General features: G+C 34.5%; 1 protein-coding gene across 2 annotated transcripts in view; it reads right to left on the bottom strand.

Annotated features, from left to right (window-relative positions):
• LOC120854866 (sodium channel protein type 2 subunit alpha) overlaps positions 1 to 15,008 on the bottom strand; it is a 149,304-nt gene that overhangs the window by 32,119 nt on the left and 102,177 nt on the right. For both annotated transcript variants that reach the window (XM_040229255.1, XM_040229254.1), the window contains exons 15-17: positions 14,473 to 14,646; positions 12,258 to 12,614; positions 6,656 to 7,135 (exon numbers count right to left, since the gene is read on the bottom strand). In XM_040229255.1, the coding sequence (XP_040085189.1) occupies positions 6,656 to 7,135; positions 12,258 to 12,614; positions 14,473 to 14,646 (1,011 nt within the window). The remainder of the gene's footprint in view (positions 1 to 6,655; positions 7,136 to 12,257; positions 12,615 to 14,472; positions 14,647 to 15,008) is intronic.

The following is a 15,008-nucleotide window of genomic DNA, read 5'->3' as shown; positions in this document are numbered from 1 at the left end:
GAACAAATTCACCAATTAGAACTGTCAAATGTACATCATTTATATGGAATTATTCATATTCATATACTTAAAAGAATAATTTTCAAAAAGCTTCTCTATAAATTTTCCAGGGTAGACATCATTCATGGCAAAATGCCACATAAGTAAAAGAGCAAAAAATCAACCAGTTAGAAATAAAACCAGTTCTTCTTTGCTTTGGCAAAATTTAGATGTTTAGGTTCACTTATTATAATCTATGCTTATTTATTGGAAGACAAGTGAATTGAATGATACTGTTAGTACAGCCCTTCCCTACTCAAACCTTAAATATGGATATCCCTGAATGGCAGGATAGTCAAGAAATTAAACATGCATAGAGAATTATTTGCTATGCCTGGCATTGGCAATCATTTATTTTCAGGTGAAATATTAGCTGACCTTTTTTTTGTGTGTGTGAAAATTTCATGTTACAGGGTTCTTACTACTGAAAGTCTGCCAGGTTCCTCAAAGTGCTGGGTCATCATAATCATAGGAGTTAAGCAGGGCAGAACTGTATTTTGCTTAATGATCTAATAAATAAATATCAAGATACAATATTTCATTTCTTATTTTTAAATGCTATACTTCCAACTTTTACTTTCCACATCATTGACAAACCATTATCAGACATCTGCCAAACTCATAGTCCTTCTCTCAGAAAATAGAAGCATTTTTTAAAACATAACACAGGAAAGGGACAGAAAACATCATTTTCTATTAAGTTTTTCAAAGCTACACTTTTTTTCTTATTATGAAGTTATTTTTAAGAAAATATAATCAATAAATAAAGTATATAATTTGGACAAAAGGTATGTGCTAATCCTAGTCAATAAAAGAAATTGGGAATTTTTTTTAAAGGGAGATAATTAAAATATATATTAAATCAAGTATTCCATATCTGTTTTGGTCACCAAGAATGACAGTTCTTTGATCCATGTGGATCCTAGTTCTAGTCTGTACTTAAGGAATTCTAGGTCATTTTATGTGAAAAATTTTAATATCAAAGTAATGAAAGTGATGGTTATGGTTCCTATGGGATAGGCCAAAGTGACACATTAATAATAGAAAGGAATTATTCTTCTTAGTAAGGAAAAGCAAATTCAAAACTGTTATTATCATCATATTACATTATTCAAATAATCACTTTTGTCTTTATAACAGACATGTTACAAAATTCTGTAATCCATAAATAGCAAAAATATCTTTCTTGGGATGGCAAAAATATCTTTCTTGGGATGGCAAAAATAACCCTTAAGTCCAAAAGACTCACGTTTGGTCAATTTTTTTTGGCTTACATTAAGGATATTTAGAGCTTTTTAAAAATCCTTTAATCACTATCCCACTGGAAAACTTTCCCTTGAAGATTTATACGTTCTCCAGGATAAAATTATAGATGGGTTTTTACTGAAACCATTCTACCACTGCTTACCCAAAACTTCTCTACACAGCCTTCTCTCCTTTCCTATTCCTTGTACTAGAATTCAGTATACTGCCCTATCAGGGCTTCTCTGGTGGGCCAGTGGTAAAGAATCCGCCTGCCAATGCGAGAGACTAGGGTTCAATCCCTGGGTTGGGAAGATACCCTGGAGAAGGAAATGGCAACACACTCCAGTGTTCTTGCCTGGGAAATCCCATGGACAGAAGAGCCTGTTGGGCTACATTCCATGGAGTCGCAAAAGAGTTATACATGACTTAGCAACTAAACAACAATAATAACTCAGAGAATAAGAAAACTAATCTTACCTCTTTCTAAGAAACTAGAAAAAAAAAGCTATTATCTTAAGGAGTCAAATTTCATACTTTTCTGAAGAATTAATGCATAACAGGAAAAAATAATTCTCTCTAGTTATTGTGTATATGGGTATCTGTTTTATTTGGGGTCTTAATTTATATGATTACTGATATTGGTCTCATTCCTCTAGTATATAGGGCATTATCTTTCATTAATGTGGAATGCCAGTGACTGAATAGTTTGTTCTGAAATATTTAAAAAATACTCCCCCAAATCCATGATCGTTGCTCCACCCAAAGAGCCAAATGTGCTTATGTTAGGGTTGTTTTATGCTTTTAATGGCAGAGGAGAGGAAGCTGCATCTAAATTACAAAGCATTTAATTAACATTCCTTGAAAGAAATTAAATTGGGTTGAGCAATTTGGTTGACATATTTTAGGAGAAAACTGTGATTTAAACATCAGGAAATGAAAGTTCTGCTAAATGGAGCCTATAGAATGGAGTTACACTCACTGCCTTAGCTGTGACTAGTAGGTCCCTTCATTTAATAAATATGAAAGGAGTAGAGTTCACATTGGTTTTCTTTCTATATGAGTTTGTGTTGCATGATATATTCAAATAATATTCTTTAAGAGAAAGTTTCCCAGAAGTTCTAGATGAAATAAAAGAGAGACAAAAAAAGTAATACAATGAAGAAAGTAGATTTCAGATCTTTTTTCAGAGTGCATATACCATCTATAACATTTCTGTTTGTTTCTTTTTCTTCCTTCCTTCTTTCCTTCCTATCTTTCCTTTTTGGTGTACAAAAGAAATTCATTTCTTTTTCTTTCACTCTCAGGAGTTTTAGGGGTAAATATCAACAGATTCTCCAGGAGACTTGTATTCTAAAGGCAAAATACTCTTGGTCAAGTGCTAAATAGTGATACCATTTTCTCTGAAATGAAGCAGATAAAAATTGTACCAGTGCTGCTGGCAGCAAAAACATAACATTCCATTTACATTGTTATCACATTGAAACATCCTTTAGAAAGTCTGCACATGACTAAGGGATTGCTCTAACTTGCAGATTACCCTTCAGAAAAATCTCATATGGCACTGAGCAACAAATTACCAACAAAGTACACGCATAAGGGCTTCATTTACTTAAGCAAAGGGCAGAGGAGTGAAAGCATCCTGCAAGAGCTTTTCAAAGAGTACCTTATATTTCTCCTTTAGACCCTTAGCATGTTCAAAACTCTGTAATGTTAAATGGAATTAAATAATCTATAAACGCATGCACTTTTATTTTTCACTGAATGTAATTTCTATAAAAATCTATGTAAGAAAATTAGCAGCTACCTTAATATTTAAAAAGTTAGGGTTGCCAGACTTGCCTGACCATGCTTTATGACTCAGCATAAGAGCAGCTGTGCATGTTTTTATTTTACTGCCAATGGATGGGCAAGGAATGTAGCTGAGTAACATGCAGGCCAGTCAAAATTCATTTAGAAACTAATCATATTTATATATGTACAATTTGCTTTGGTAACCTGGGTAAAAGTGGTGGCAGGAGTCTGGCTGGTTAAAAAACACCAGAGCTGCATTCTTGATGGCTCCAGCTTGCTTTTACCCCTGTGAGAAGTAAGAACGGTAAGCAGTGAAGGTCACCATATTGCACTAGAAAATTTTACTTTGAAAAATAATCATTCAAGCATGGCTTAAATTATTAAAACTCTATAAAAGAAATCAAGCATTGGAAATCAAAAGTATGAAAGGAATGACATTACATACGGTCAAAGTCACTTGAGTTAAAGCATACAATTATCATATGAATTTAAAATGATATACTCTAGAGAATCTACAGAAAGCTGTCAAAGAATCACACAAATTTGGCAAAGGTAAAACAGAAGAGGATTTAGTTCAAACACCTAAATAACCTCTGTGTCCACTTGGTTAGTCTGCCTTATAAGAAGAGATTCATTATAGGCATTCCAAAAATTAAAACGTGCTCCATTTTTTTCCTTTAATATTTCAAATTAGTTAGAAAGAATATCATTTAGTATGAATATCTTATTCCATTTGTTAATACTTCACATGTGATATTTAATACCATAATCCAACCCTACCAATTAAGAAAATGACCAGACAAAACTAACTTGAAGGCAGAACCCTAAAAAGATATCTCAGGTGGGAATATTTATAATTCTTGGATACTTATTTCAGTTCTCTTTTGTTTTCTAGTGTAGAGTTACCAAAATGCCAGAAGATTGTAACTTGAATATAGGCCCTTCCTAGACTATTGCTCTAATCCTTTATTTGTTTATGAGTTTATATTTAAGAAGTTTTACATAAAGCCATAATTGAAAATTTTACCAAATAATAAATTTTAAAATACAAGTAGCAACCTCTACACAAGTATTGGAAGGACTCCACAGCTAAAACAACAAAATAATTCTACTTTCAATTGGCAGATCAGCTCTCTGCCTCCAATTCCAAAGTAGTGACTTCACATGTGTTATTTTGGAATATCTAACTCAAATGGAAAACACATGAAAAAGTCTAATGTTTACAAGAGAAACTGAGAAGAGAGTTTTTATTTTTCCTACTATAAGCCCCACCTTACTAGATATTTCTCTAATGTGAAACACAATGGTTTGAGATGAGGCAAAATACATGCTCTCTTGGAGAAGTTTGAGGTTTTAAAATTTCTGAAAATTAAGAATAGTGAATATGTCAAGTTATCCTACCTCAAAAGATACTCAAACTTAGCCAAAGGTTTAAATGGACTGGTGTCATCAACATTTGATTCTTCATTATTAATTTTTAGTTCATACCGTAAGTTAAACATGTGCTGCGCTGTGCCTAGTGGCTCAGTCATATCCAACTCTGTGACCCCATGGTGGGACTGTAGCCCACCAGGCTCCTCTGTCCATGGGGATTCTTCAGGCAAGAATACTGGAGTGGGTTGCCATGCCCTCCTCCAGGGGATCTTCACAACCAAGGGATTGAATCCAGGTCTCCTACACAGCAGGTGGATTCTTGATCTTCTGAACCACCAGGGAAGCCCAAGCATACTGGAGTGGGTAGCCTATCCCTTCTCCAGGGGATCTTCCCGACCCAGGAATTGAACTGGGGTCTCCTGCACTGCAGGCAGATTCTTTGCCAGCTGAGCTAAATTAAACATAAATAAAAATAAAAATTGGCCTCCCTTACTCTAAAGGAGATATTTACTATTAGGTAAAATGATGAGAGGGGACTACATATTAAAATTTAATGACCCAATTCTATTTTCTAAATGCTAACTGCTTCCCTCATGGCTCAGATGGTAACGAAGCTGCATGCAGTGCAGGAGACCTGGGTTGCACCCCTGGGTGGGGAAGATTCCCTGGAGAAGGGAATGGCTACCCACCACGGGATTCTTGCCTAGACAATTACAGGGACAGAGGAGCCTGGCAGGCAAGTCCATGGGGTCGCAAAGAGCCAGACACTGAGTGACTAACCCTTAGTTTCTAGAAACTTACAATACAAGAAATTAGGCCCACCATTTCAGCATAGCCCAGCCAAACACACTTATCCAAAATTTAATTAACTAGATATTAAGATATTATTCAGCTTATTAGTATACATTTGAGTTCAACTAATTATAGCAATTACTTGCTCCAGGCTATAAGGTTTTTTAATCCCCCCCTTGAATCTCATCATTATTTTGTGAAACTAGTACCTATGATCTTGCTACCTAAATGTTAGTAACTATATTTAAACTTTCTCTGAAGTTAATGTTTAATACCTACCTCCACCTAATCACTGAATTAGCAATACTATCTTACAGAAAAGAACAAACAGAAATAACATCTTTTTCCATAATTATATAGGATAAATACAGTAAAACTGATTAAACAATCTAAGGTTCCTTTCTTAGAAATATATTTTTGCTCTTAGATCCATAATTTTTATGACACTGTTTCACTACTTAAATTACTTCCTTCAGTGTCTCCAACTCTCCCAAATCATTATTCTTAGGATGAGAATAATAATAGAGGTCTTTCTGTTTCCTGCCAATCAATTCAAACAACAACAAAGAATAAATCTTTGTTTTTGGTTGTTATTTTTATTTGTTTATGCAAGTGTTAATTGCTGGGAATTCTGGCTTCATTTTTGTGTAAACAAACATTAAGAGTTAAAATTCCTTCTCTTTATTCCCAACTCTGTGCTTAGTAATCTATAAATAAACCAAGAATATACCCTGGTATTTATACTCTTCTAGTAAATCAAAGAATTCTTTAAATTACCAAGAGTCTTACTGTAGTTGGAAAATTTAGAATTAGACAGTATGCGCTATGCTCAGTAGGGTTAAAAATATTTTCAACCTGATTCTTCATCACTACCTTCACTTCCTCCAATACACTGTTTACTTCAGGAAACATGAAACTACAAGTAAATAACAAGCCAAGATCCCAATGATACTTCCATTAAATATATCCCTGTGAAAACTAAATAAAATCACATTTCATGTTATTCCATAAAAGCAAAGAATGTAGCAAAATGAGGACTGGAACTGCCCCTCACCAAGCATTTTTCTAGTATATGCAATAAAATACCATTGTGGGAAAATTATAAAGAAGAAAGTGGATAAACTGAGGCATTTTTCACAAATCAAAAATTATTTAAAATCTTTTTAAAAATTCATATTAACCTGAATATTAATATTATCAGCAACTCAAAATGGTGACTACTTGAAAGAATGTTAACTATATTTTGTTTAGCTATATACTTTTATATTGTCAATTAATCTATCACCAATTTTGCCACAGAAATTGTATCAATAGGTATTTCCTATTTTCTTATAGAAAGAAAATAATTTTTAAAAGTCTGGATGGTTTAAAGCAAACATAATACCAAAATATCTTCTTATGTAGAAATTCCTACCTCTTTGCTTTCTTCCATATCTGACTCGCTGCTGAATTCTTCAGTATTTAAATTTTCAAAGTCAGACTCTCCAACAGCAATTGGTACAGTCACAGTGAGGCTGGGGTTGTTAATGAAGGACATGTAATCACTTTCATCCACGACATATTTTTCTACACTGCTGCCTATGCCACTGGTAGTTCCATTGCCATCTTTGAGATAATTGAGGTCTTTGCCTATTTCTATAGTAGTATGGTTGGAAATACAGCTGTCTTTTTTGTTATTTAGATCTTCAAGAGGTTTAATTTCATCTAAAGCTTTCTGCTTTCTAACAAAGGCTTTCTGAATAAATTCACGTATTTTTCTTTTAACAAAATCGATTCCTTTCTGCATCCTTCCCACAGCAATCTGGAGATTATTCATTTCATTATCATCATCAGTGGCGGCAAGATTGTCAGAACTGAATGAACTCAAGAGTAAGGCCAGGAAGAGGTTCAGAACCTAAAACACAATAGGAAAGCTGGTGATCAAAACATTCCATTGTTTCTATTGCTCCGAACTACAAATTTTCCAAAGTTGTTCTTACACCTCACTTTTTGCTAATAGATATTCTTTCTAATTTATGATAAACTATCCTGGAAAAAAAATACCTAGCCAATAATACTACATTAACACTATTTACATTTTAGTCATTGCAAAATTACTAAAACCACTGCTATGTAAAACTTCTATATTAAGTTCATTTCCAAATGAAAAATTTTTGCTATCTAGATAACTATACAATGAAAAAGGAAAAAAAAAAAGTTTTATTTGGGATGTTAAGTATTTTCCCCATGTAACCTGGGTTTTCCAGGACACTGATAATTTATTATACTTTTATTCCTGAACCAAAGATGATTCCACTATATTTAAATATTGGGGTTTTTTTTTATGTTTGTACTTATCCTTGCACTTTAGATAACTTATCCATTTAGAAAAAAATATATATTTACCACTAGATCAAAAATCTCAGTTTTTGATTCAGAAAATCATGGCCACTAGATTTATACAGTAGTTGCAAATAGTATAAAGAAATGGTTACAGGACACTGATTACTCTAACAACTTGAGTCTCCAAAAATAGGTTCCACTGATATGGGTTAGCAAAAAGATTAGTGACCATAAATCTGCTATATACACTCAAAATGAGGTAATTTACTAAGAAATAGAGCACTCTCACGGGCACAAGACCAAGTACATGAGTCCTTGATCATTGAAACAGACAGAACAATGACAAAAAACGATATGGCCCTGAAGGGGTCCAAAGACAAAAATGAAATAGTGCAGAAGAGGAATCCTAGGAAAGGTTTTAAGTAGAACGCCAATGCAAAGGATGCTGCATTCTTGCTGTATTCCTATTTTCCTAATAGGTTAATGAGCCTCAGAGTTCCTTTGTCTAACCAGTTATGAGTCAGTCTAACCAATGGTGTTAAGAAAGGTAAAAAAATCCTAAAGGATCCGACAAGGACTGCACATAATTCTGCGAGTCTATACTGACATCTTTCAGATGCTATACCATGGTTGCTAGTATTCGTACTAAGACCTGCTTCTTCACATCTGAAATTTACCAATAAAGTTATATTTTATTGTGATTTGCCTTGAATGTATAATTTGGATAAAAATAGATGAAAGAGAAAAAATTAAATGTTACATTTTGGGGTTTATCATATTCAGTTTTATAAAACTGAATTTTGGTACCATAATTTTTTCTAGATTTGATTTATTAAGGTTCATTAATGAACTTTTTCTATTAGGAACTTTTTCTTGACAAATATTAGTCAACCTTCACAGAGTGAGCTCCAACTATAGTTCCTCTCAAAGCTTTGGAGCAGGTATCTATTATATCATTTAATGTTATATCTTATGGTCCATTCCCTTTTCACATTAGAATTAAAGCATTGGGTAAGAATCAAGTTTATGTCAATTTTCTCAGCGCTAAGCTTACAAGATTGTTCTAATGATTCAGTTAAGTGATCCATGCGGCCCTCACAAAGTCACTGGCACACGGGAAACCCTTGAGACAGTTTAGCTGTTATATCACTGTTACTACGATCCAACCTACTCTCTGTTATACTATCTTTCAATTTACCTTTTTTTTTGTTTGTTTGTTTTCAATCTCATCTCTTTTTCTAGACCTCCTTTATTACCAAAGGGTATTGATCAGTGTAACAGCGGACCAAGGTGGTGGGTGTGACCAAAGGCAATTTAAAGACATACAGTCCAACAAGCTTACTCAGGAACTGAAACCTGGGATCCTGGTTCACACATGGTCATGGACAGACTTGATAGCTCACTGAGTCAGATTGTTTCTTTCATGTGTCCCCAGATTATTCTCTTGGAATAATAATTTCCATTTGGGATTCAAGATTGAAACATATTGCCGGTATCAACACTTTTTCTAGCCTGATTTTTAATTGGTGAGAAAAACTCTTTCACACCCCTCTTGTGTGCTAATGGCCCACTTAGAGAGAGAGGTGGCTACTTCTAGATGTGGCAATCTTCAAAAAAAAAAAAAATGTATTCTTTTTCTGCAGCACCTGTCTTGAACCTGTAAGAGGATTTCTGGCCATAGTGTTAGCAAACCAAGATGACAGCCTGGAAAAGGCAATCTATAGCCCCACCTCTGTCTTGTCTGTGGACTAGGCAGTGATTAAGTAATCGAGCATTACTTGGGAGTTTATGTGTGTTTACAGGAGGTTCTGTCACCTTGTCTTTGGGAGACATTAACCTTTTTGGTGAGGATGAGAAGGAAGAACTGTAAGAAGCAGTGCACCAGGTTCAGTCAATCTTATTTAAGGAAATGTGATATGAACATATCTCCTTAATAATGATAAACAAGACAGATATTATTGCTACCTTAGGTACTCTAGAAAAAATATACAAGATATCACAAAAGGAGGAATACTTTTTAACTTATAGTAAATACGGAGATTCTTTAATTTTTTAAAAAAGGTACAGAATTTAAATATATGCCAATAGATGGAAATTATTATTTTATCTGTTATACCATTTTAGGTATATGTAGCAATCCAAATTAATATAAATGACATCCATAGGTATGAATACTTACTTCCTGAAATTCTCTTTTCAACTTGAAATCCTTTGTACAGTTACAGAGATGTGCCCTATTTCAGTAAACTAAAGATCATATGTGGTATGTTGAGTTTCTTTAAATTCACTGTGTTTTCTGGCTCCATAAATCCTACCCAAATTCCACTTGCTCATTGCCACTTTCCTGATAAAAAGACATCTGTAGCGTTCAACTGTCTACAGGAAAAAATATTCAATTGGGTAATGCATAATCAGCCTTTTCATAAATTAAACTCTACACAGTCTGGCCTCAAACACTTTCTGCTACCCCCACTATGAATTTTCACCGCTTGTGTCCAGTCTTCTCACTCATTGTTGTCATGAAGGATTCTGTTCTCTGCCTTCCATTCTCTTCTTCCAATGTATGCCAAATATATAAACGAAATCAAACCAAATCTAAAATACAAACCAATGACGTTTTCTCTGTTTTTCTTCTATGTAGCCCTGTGATCGTTTCTTCCTGTTCCATGCATTCTTGCATCTTCTGAAAGCAAGCAAGTTATATCTAGAATTGTAGTGGTTTTAAAATTATTTGATACTCATCCCTTCAAAAGTTAAAGTCTAATCCCTTTTTCTTAAATGTGAGCTCTTTTTAATGACTAGTCAATAGAATACTGCAGAAGTGACAGAATGTGACTTCAAGATTAGAACATAAAAAGAGCTTTCTCCTTGCCCTTTGCTTTGTGTCTTGTGCTCTGGAAGAAAAAGCCAACTGCCATGTCATGAAGATAATCAACTCTATGGCGAGATCCATGTGGCAAGAAACTGAAGCCTTCTACCAACAGCCAGTAGGGCTGAACTGGAACCTCTCAGCAACAGCCATGAGAGTGAGCCTTATTAGAAGTCAATTCTTCAATCTCAGTCAAGATGACTGTCTCCCATCAAATTCTTGATAGAAATCTTTTAACTAACCCAGGGCCAGAACCAGATAAGTGGTTCCCCAAATTTCTGACCTACAGAAATTATGAGATAATTAATAAATGTGTATTGTTATAAGCCACTGTTCACATTTCTGAATTGTACACTATTCATGTTTCTTGTTATTTTAAGAACACGTCAGAGTTAACAACAGGATACTGAGAAGACTGAAATGTTGCAAAAATAGAAATAAATGATAATTTTTGTTTTTTTCCCTTTCCCTTTTATCCTCCTCTGGGGGACTGAGCCGATCAGTCCACACTAAAGGAAATCAGTCCTGAATATTCGTTGGAAGGACTGAAACTGAAGCTGAAACTCCAATACTTTGGCCACCTGATGTGAAGAATTGACTCATTTGAAAAGACCCTGATGCTGGGAAAGACTGAAGGCAGGAGAAGGGGATGACAGAGGATGAGATGTTTGGATGGCATCACCGACTTGATGGACATGAGTTTGAGTAAGCTCCGGGAGTTGATGATGGACAAGGAAGCCTGGCGTGCTGCAGTCCGTGGAGGTGCAAACAGTTGGACACGACTGAGGCACTGAAGTGAACTGACTCGGGGATTGAAGGTTACTTTTAATGTGAAAGAAAATGAAGTCTATAGATTGCAGACTTTAAAATATTGGTTACGATAGTCTTGTTCTATTCCACTGAGTTGGGGCCTGATTAAGCAACTTAGTATAATAAATTTAACACATGAGAGTCTGATCCCTCTCAAATAAATCTATTGTCCTTTCTTCCCCAACCACTGAGTCCACTATTTCCTGGCTTGGGATGGTCTACTTTCTTCTCACATCTCAATTAAAGATATGTGCAGGTCTGAACTCTTTGACAAAGCCTTCTGTGATGATCCTTGCCATCGCAAAGCAACTTTTCCATCTTGTAAACTTTACATATAACACTTTGCTTTCACATGTTTTTCACTTACTCTTTTTATTCTTGTTCGAGTAAATGTCTTATCACTGTGCCATATATATCGTCCTACCATCGTTCCCAGGCCCCCAGGACTCAGTAGAGGTGTGTTGGGCATAGTTCATTTTACACAGAAATGATAACAAATGATTCTTGAGTCAGTGTTACTTGTTCATACTGTCATTTCTACACAACAAATACTGATGTGCTTTTAATGGACTGAGATGATCGCTATTTTTTTTTAACTCCAACTTGCAGAGAACCCAAATGTGAAACATTTTCAAGTGACAATATTGTTAGTATTTATAAATAAAATGAATGACTGTCTAATAGCACTGCCATGCTTTAGCACAAGAACTGAAAGATAAAAGCCAAAAATGGCCCTTTCCATGGATCAGTAAGAGATACAGAGATGAAGAACAACTTTGGTTCAAAAGATATTTTAAGAGTTTGTGTTACATGTCAATTACAGTTCAATATAAAGGGAAAAATTTTAAAATAATGTAAGCAAATATTAAAGAGTTCATGTAGATTTCTATAGTCTGATCTATAACTGACTCCTGCCATCATGAAGAATTGAAACTTGATTTAAAAAAAAATACAAAACATTCCTGATGGTTACATTATCTTTTACTGAAAATGAGAAAAATGTTTTACCACGTACCACCAGGTTTCCAATGACCATGACCATCATGAAGACAGTAAGGCACATGGTTTGCCCGGCGACCTCCATGCAGTCCCACATGGTCTCGATCCACTCTCCACACAGCACCCGGAACACAATCAGGAAGGAGTGGAAGAAGTCGTGCATGTGCCAGCGAGGGAGCTCACAGTCATTGGAAATCTTGCAGACACATTCTTTGTAGCTCTTACCAAAGAGCTGCATGCCGACCACGGCAAAAATGAAGACGATGATGGCCAACACCAGCGTGAGGTTACCCAGAGCCCCTACAGAATTGCCGATGATTTTAATTAGCATATTCAGGGTGGGCCAGGATTTTGCCAACTTGAAAACTCTAAGCTGAAAACAGAAACAAGGTCATTACTGCTCTGCATTTGGAAGAATCTGTATATTTGTTTATAGGGAAAATCTACAGTGTCTCAGTTTTAGGTGATGGGTTATTTGTGTGCCAAACTATTGTCTATATTCTTCATTCTGAAATAGTATATATTGTAAATAAAATAAGAATACAGTTTTTTTTAATTGGCATTTAAATTCCATAATCTTACATAAGCATTTATACTATTCTCTTTGTTTTTCTGTAAGGAGCTGAAATACCTAAAATTAATGGTGATTAATTAGCAGAAACTGCTTCAGAGAAGTAGAGGCTCTCATTATTTAAAAGCCCAAACTGGATATATTTTTCAGTGTACTAGAAATATCATGCTGAAATGCACAAATGTAAACAACATTAACACTTAAATTAGGTAAGATACAAGGGAAAACCCAACTAATTTCTTTAAATCTTAGACTGCTTTGACCTTTAGTGTGTTGTAATATTAGGCTGTATTTTAAAGGAGATTTATTGTATTCAAATAAGAAATACTTGAACTTGAATGAAAAGCTGTATTTTGTCAACCTTTAGGTCTTCAGTGATCTAATTAATCAACTCATTATAGTGTGTAAATGGCTTGCCACCACTATGCCTGATACATTGGTTATATTAGCTCATAGAAGCCTCTGGAGTACCATTTACCATTAAACAGCATCAGCATTTTATTTCTGATGCTTCAGTAAATGTCAGGCTAGGAGTAGTGCATTATTTAATGGCAACTAAGTGACCCAAAGGAGCAAAGACAGGAACCAAAAATTTTAATTTATTCCCAGAGAATAATTAATGCAAAAGAGCCTGATACACTAAGCAAGACATTAGTGATATTATGCCATGTACTTCCTAAACTGCATCACATTATCATAAAGACCTACTAAGCTTTTTAAAAGTAGTTGCTCATATTTACTTGTTATATAATCTGCTTTTTTTTTTTTTTTTTTATCCTTCTAGCTTCAAATGAGATCCACAGCTAAAGACTAGGAAAGGCAATCACAGCTCTAAGGATCTTAACAAATATCTGAAAGTAGTAAGGAAATTTCTAAACAGACTTGATCACAAATTCTTGAAACTAATCACCATTAAGATAGGTTGCCTATAGGAATCTATCTTTACTACCTATATACAATGTCTGTTGTTTGAAAATAAATCACAAAAAGTTGGAGCCAAATCAAATAAACAGCACAATAAAACATATCACATTTTAAATGGAAATGGGTCAAGTGATATTTTGTCTCAATTTAAAAAGAGGCCTAAACTTATCAAATATAAAGAACAAATGAAAGAGCCTTTCCTTAAAATTAAAATGTTATACAGGCAACTTTTCTTAGAGAATGGATTTGGTGACTTCCTGACCTGGCTAAAGGCACAGATGAATAGGAGCTCTGTCCTCTTTCCTTTGAACTCTACCCAGTCCCAAGTCTTGTATGGGGGTAAAGTGGGCAATTCCATAATCTCTTAGCTGCTGATAGGAAGAGGAGCCTATCCAAAGCCCCAGTCAAGCCCCTTATTATGTTTAAGCAAGCCCCATATAGCTGAGAGGTATGTATTGTGTTGTTTAATTTGATTTGGGATTATGTATGACCTCCATTTTCTCTCTTCCCATTAGCCTTGACATTCAATTACTAAGGAGAGAATTATTGGCTGTTCATTTGAATTAAACTTAATCTGTGCATTAAAACAGTAATGAAGAAGAAACTACCATCTGTTTTGTTAGAAATATATTCAAAAAAATTAAAGCTATGGGAAATCTTTCAATTTTTACAAGAAAAGAGTGACTACTAATTAAATTATTATTGAAAATATTATGGTTACTCTCAGTTAATTTACCAGTCGAAATGATCGGAGAACTGACAGTCCTTCCACATTTGCCAAACCAAGTTCCATTAAACTAAGGCTCACAATTAAACCATCAAAAATATTCCAGCCTTCTTGAAAGTAATAATATGGATCCATGGCAATTATCTTGAGAAACATTTCTGCTGTGAAGATCCCAGTGAAGACCTAAGTGAGAAATGTTTATTACATGAATGAAGACTCTTGAAAGCATAAATAACTATTAAGCAATTTAATTTATTCCCAACAAATCACAATTTAGTTCTGAGTTTTAAAAATTGGTTTAGACCCAGGAAATTAGTATCCTCAAATGGTTTGTATTCAAGTTGATATTTAATTGTTTACTATAGTTAAGGTTTATCAAGTGATGAAGAATATAAGAATTAACACAATAAAACTAATATTCTCCCCTTTATATTCTTAAGTGGAAGGTTCAGGTAACTCATTGTGGTCAACACCCTGACTTTGCCTCTGATCTCCCTAGCTTTCCAAAAACTCACCAAATGATTACCTATTAGGGCATTCTAACC

The sequence above is a fragment of the Oryx dammah genome, unplaced genomic scaffold (genome assembly GCF_014754425.2).
Source record: "Oryx dammah isolate SB20612 unplaced genomic scaffold, SCBI_Odam_1.1 HiC_scaffold_27, whole genome shotgun sequence".
Lineage (NCBI taxonomy): Eukaryota > Metazoa > Chordata > Mammalia > Artiodactyla > Bovidae > Oryx > Oryx dammah.
This window is presented reverse-complemented; position numbering and strand designations above follow the sequence as displayed.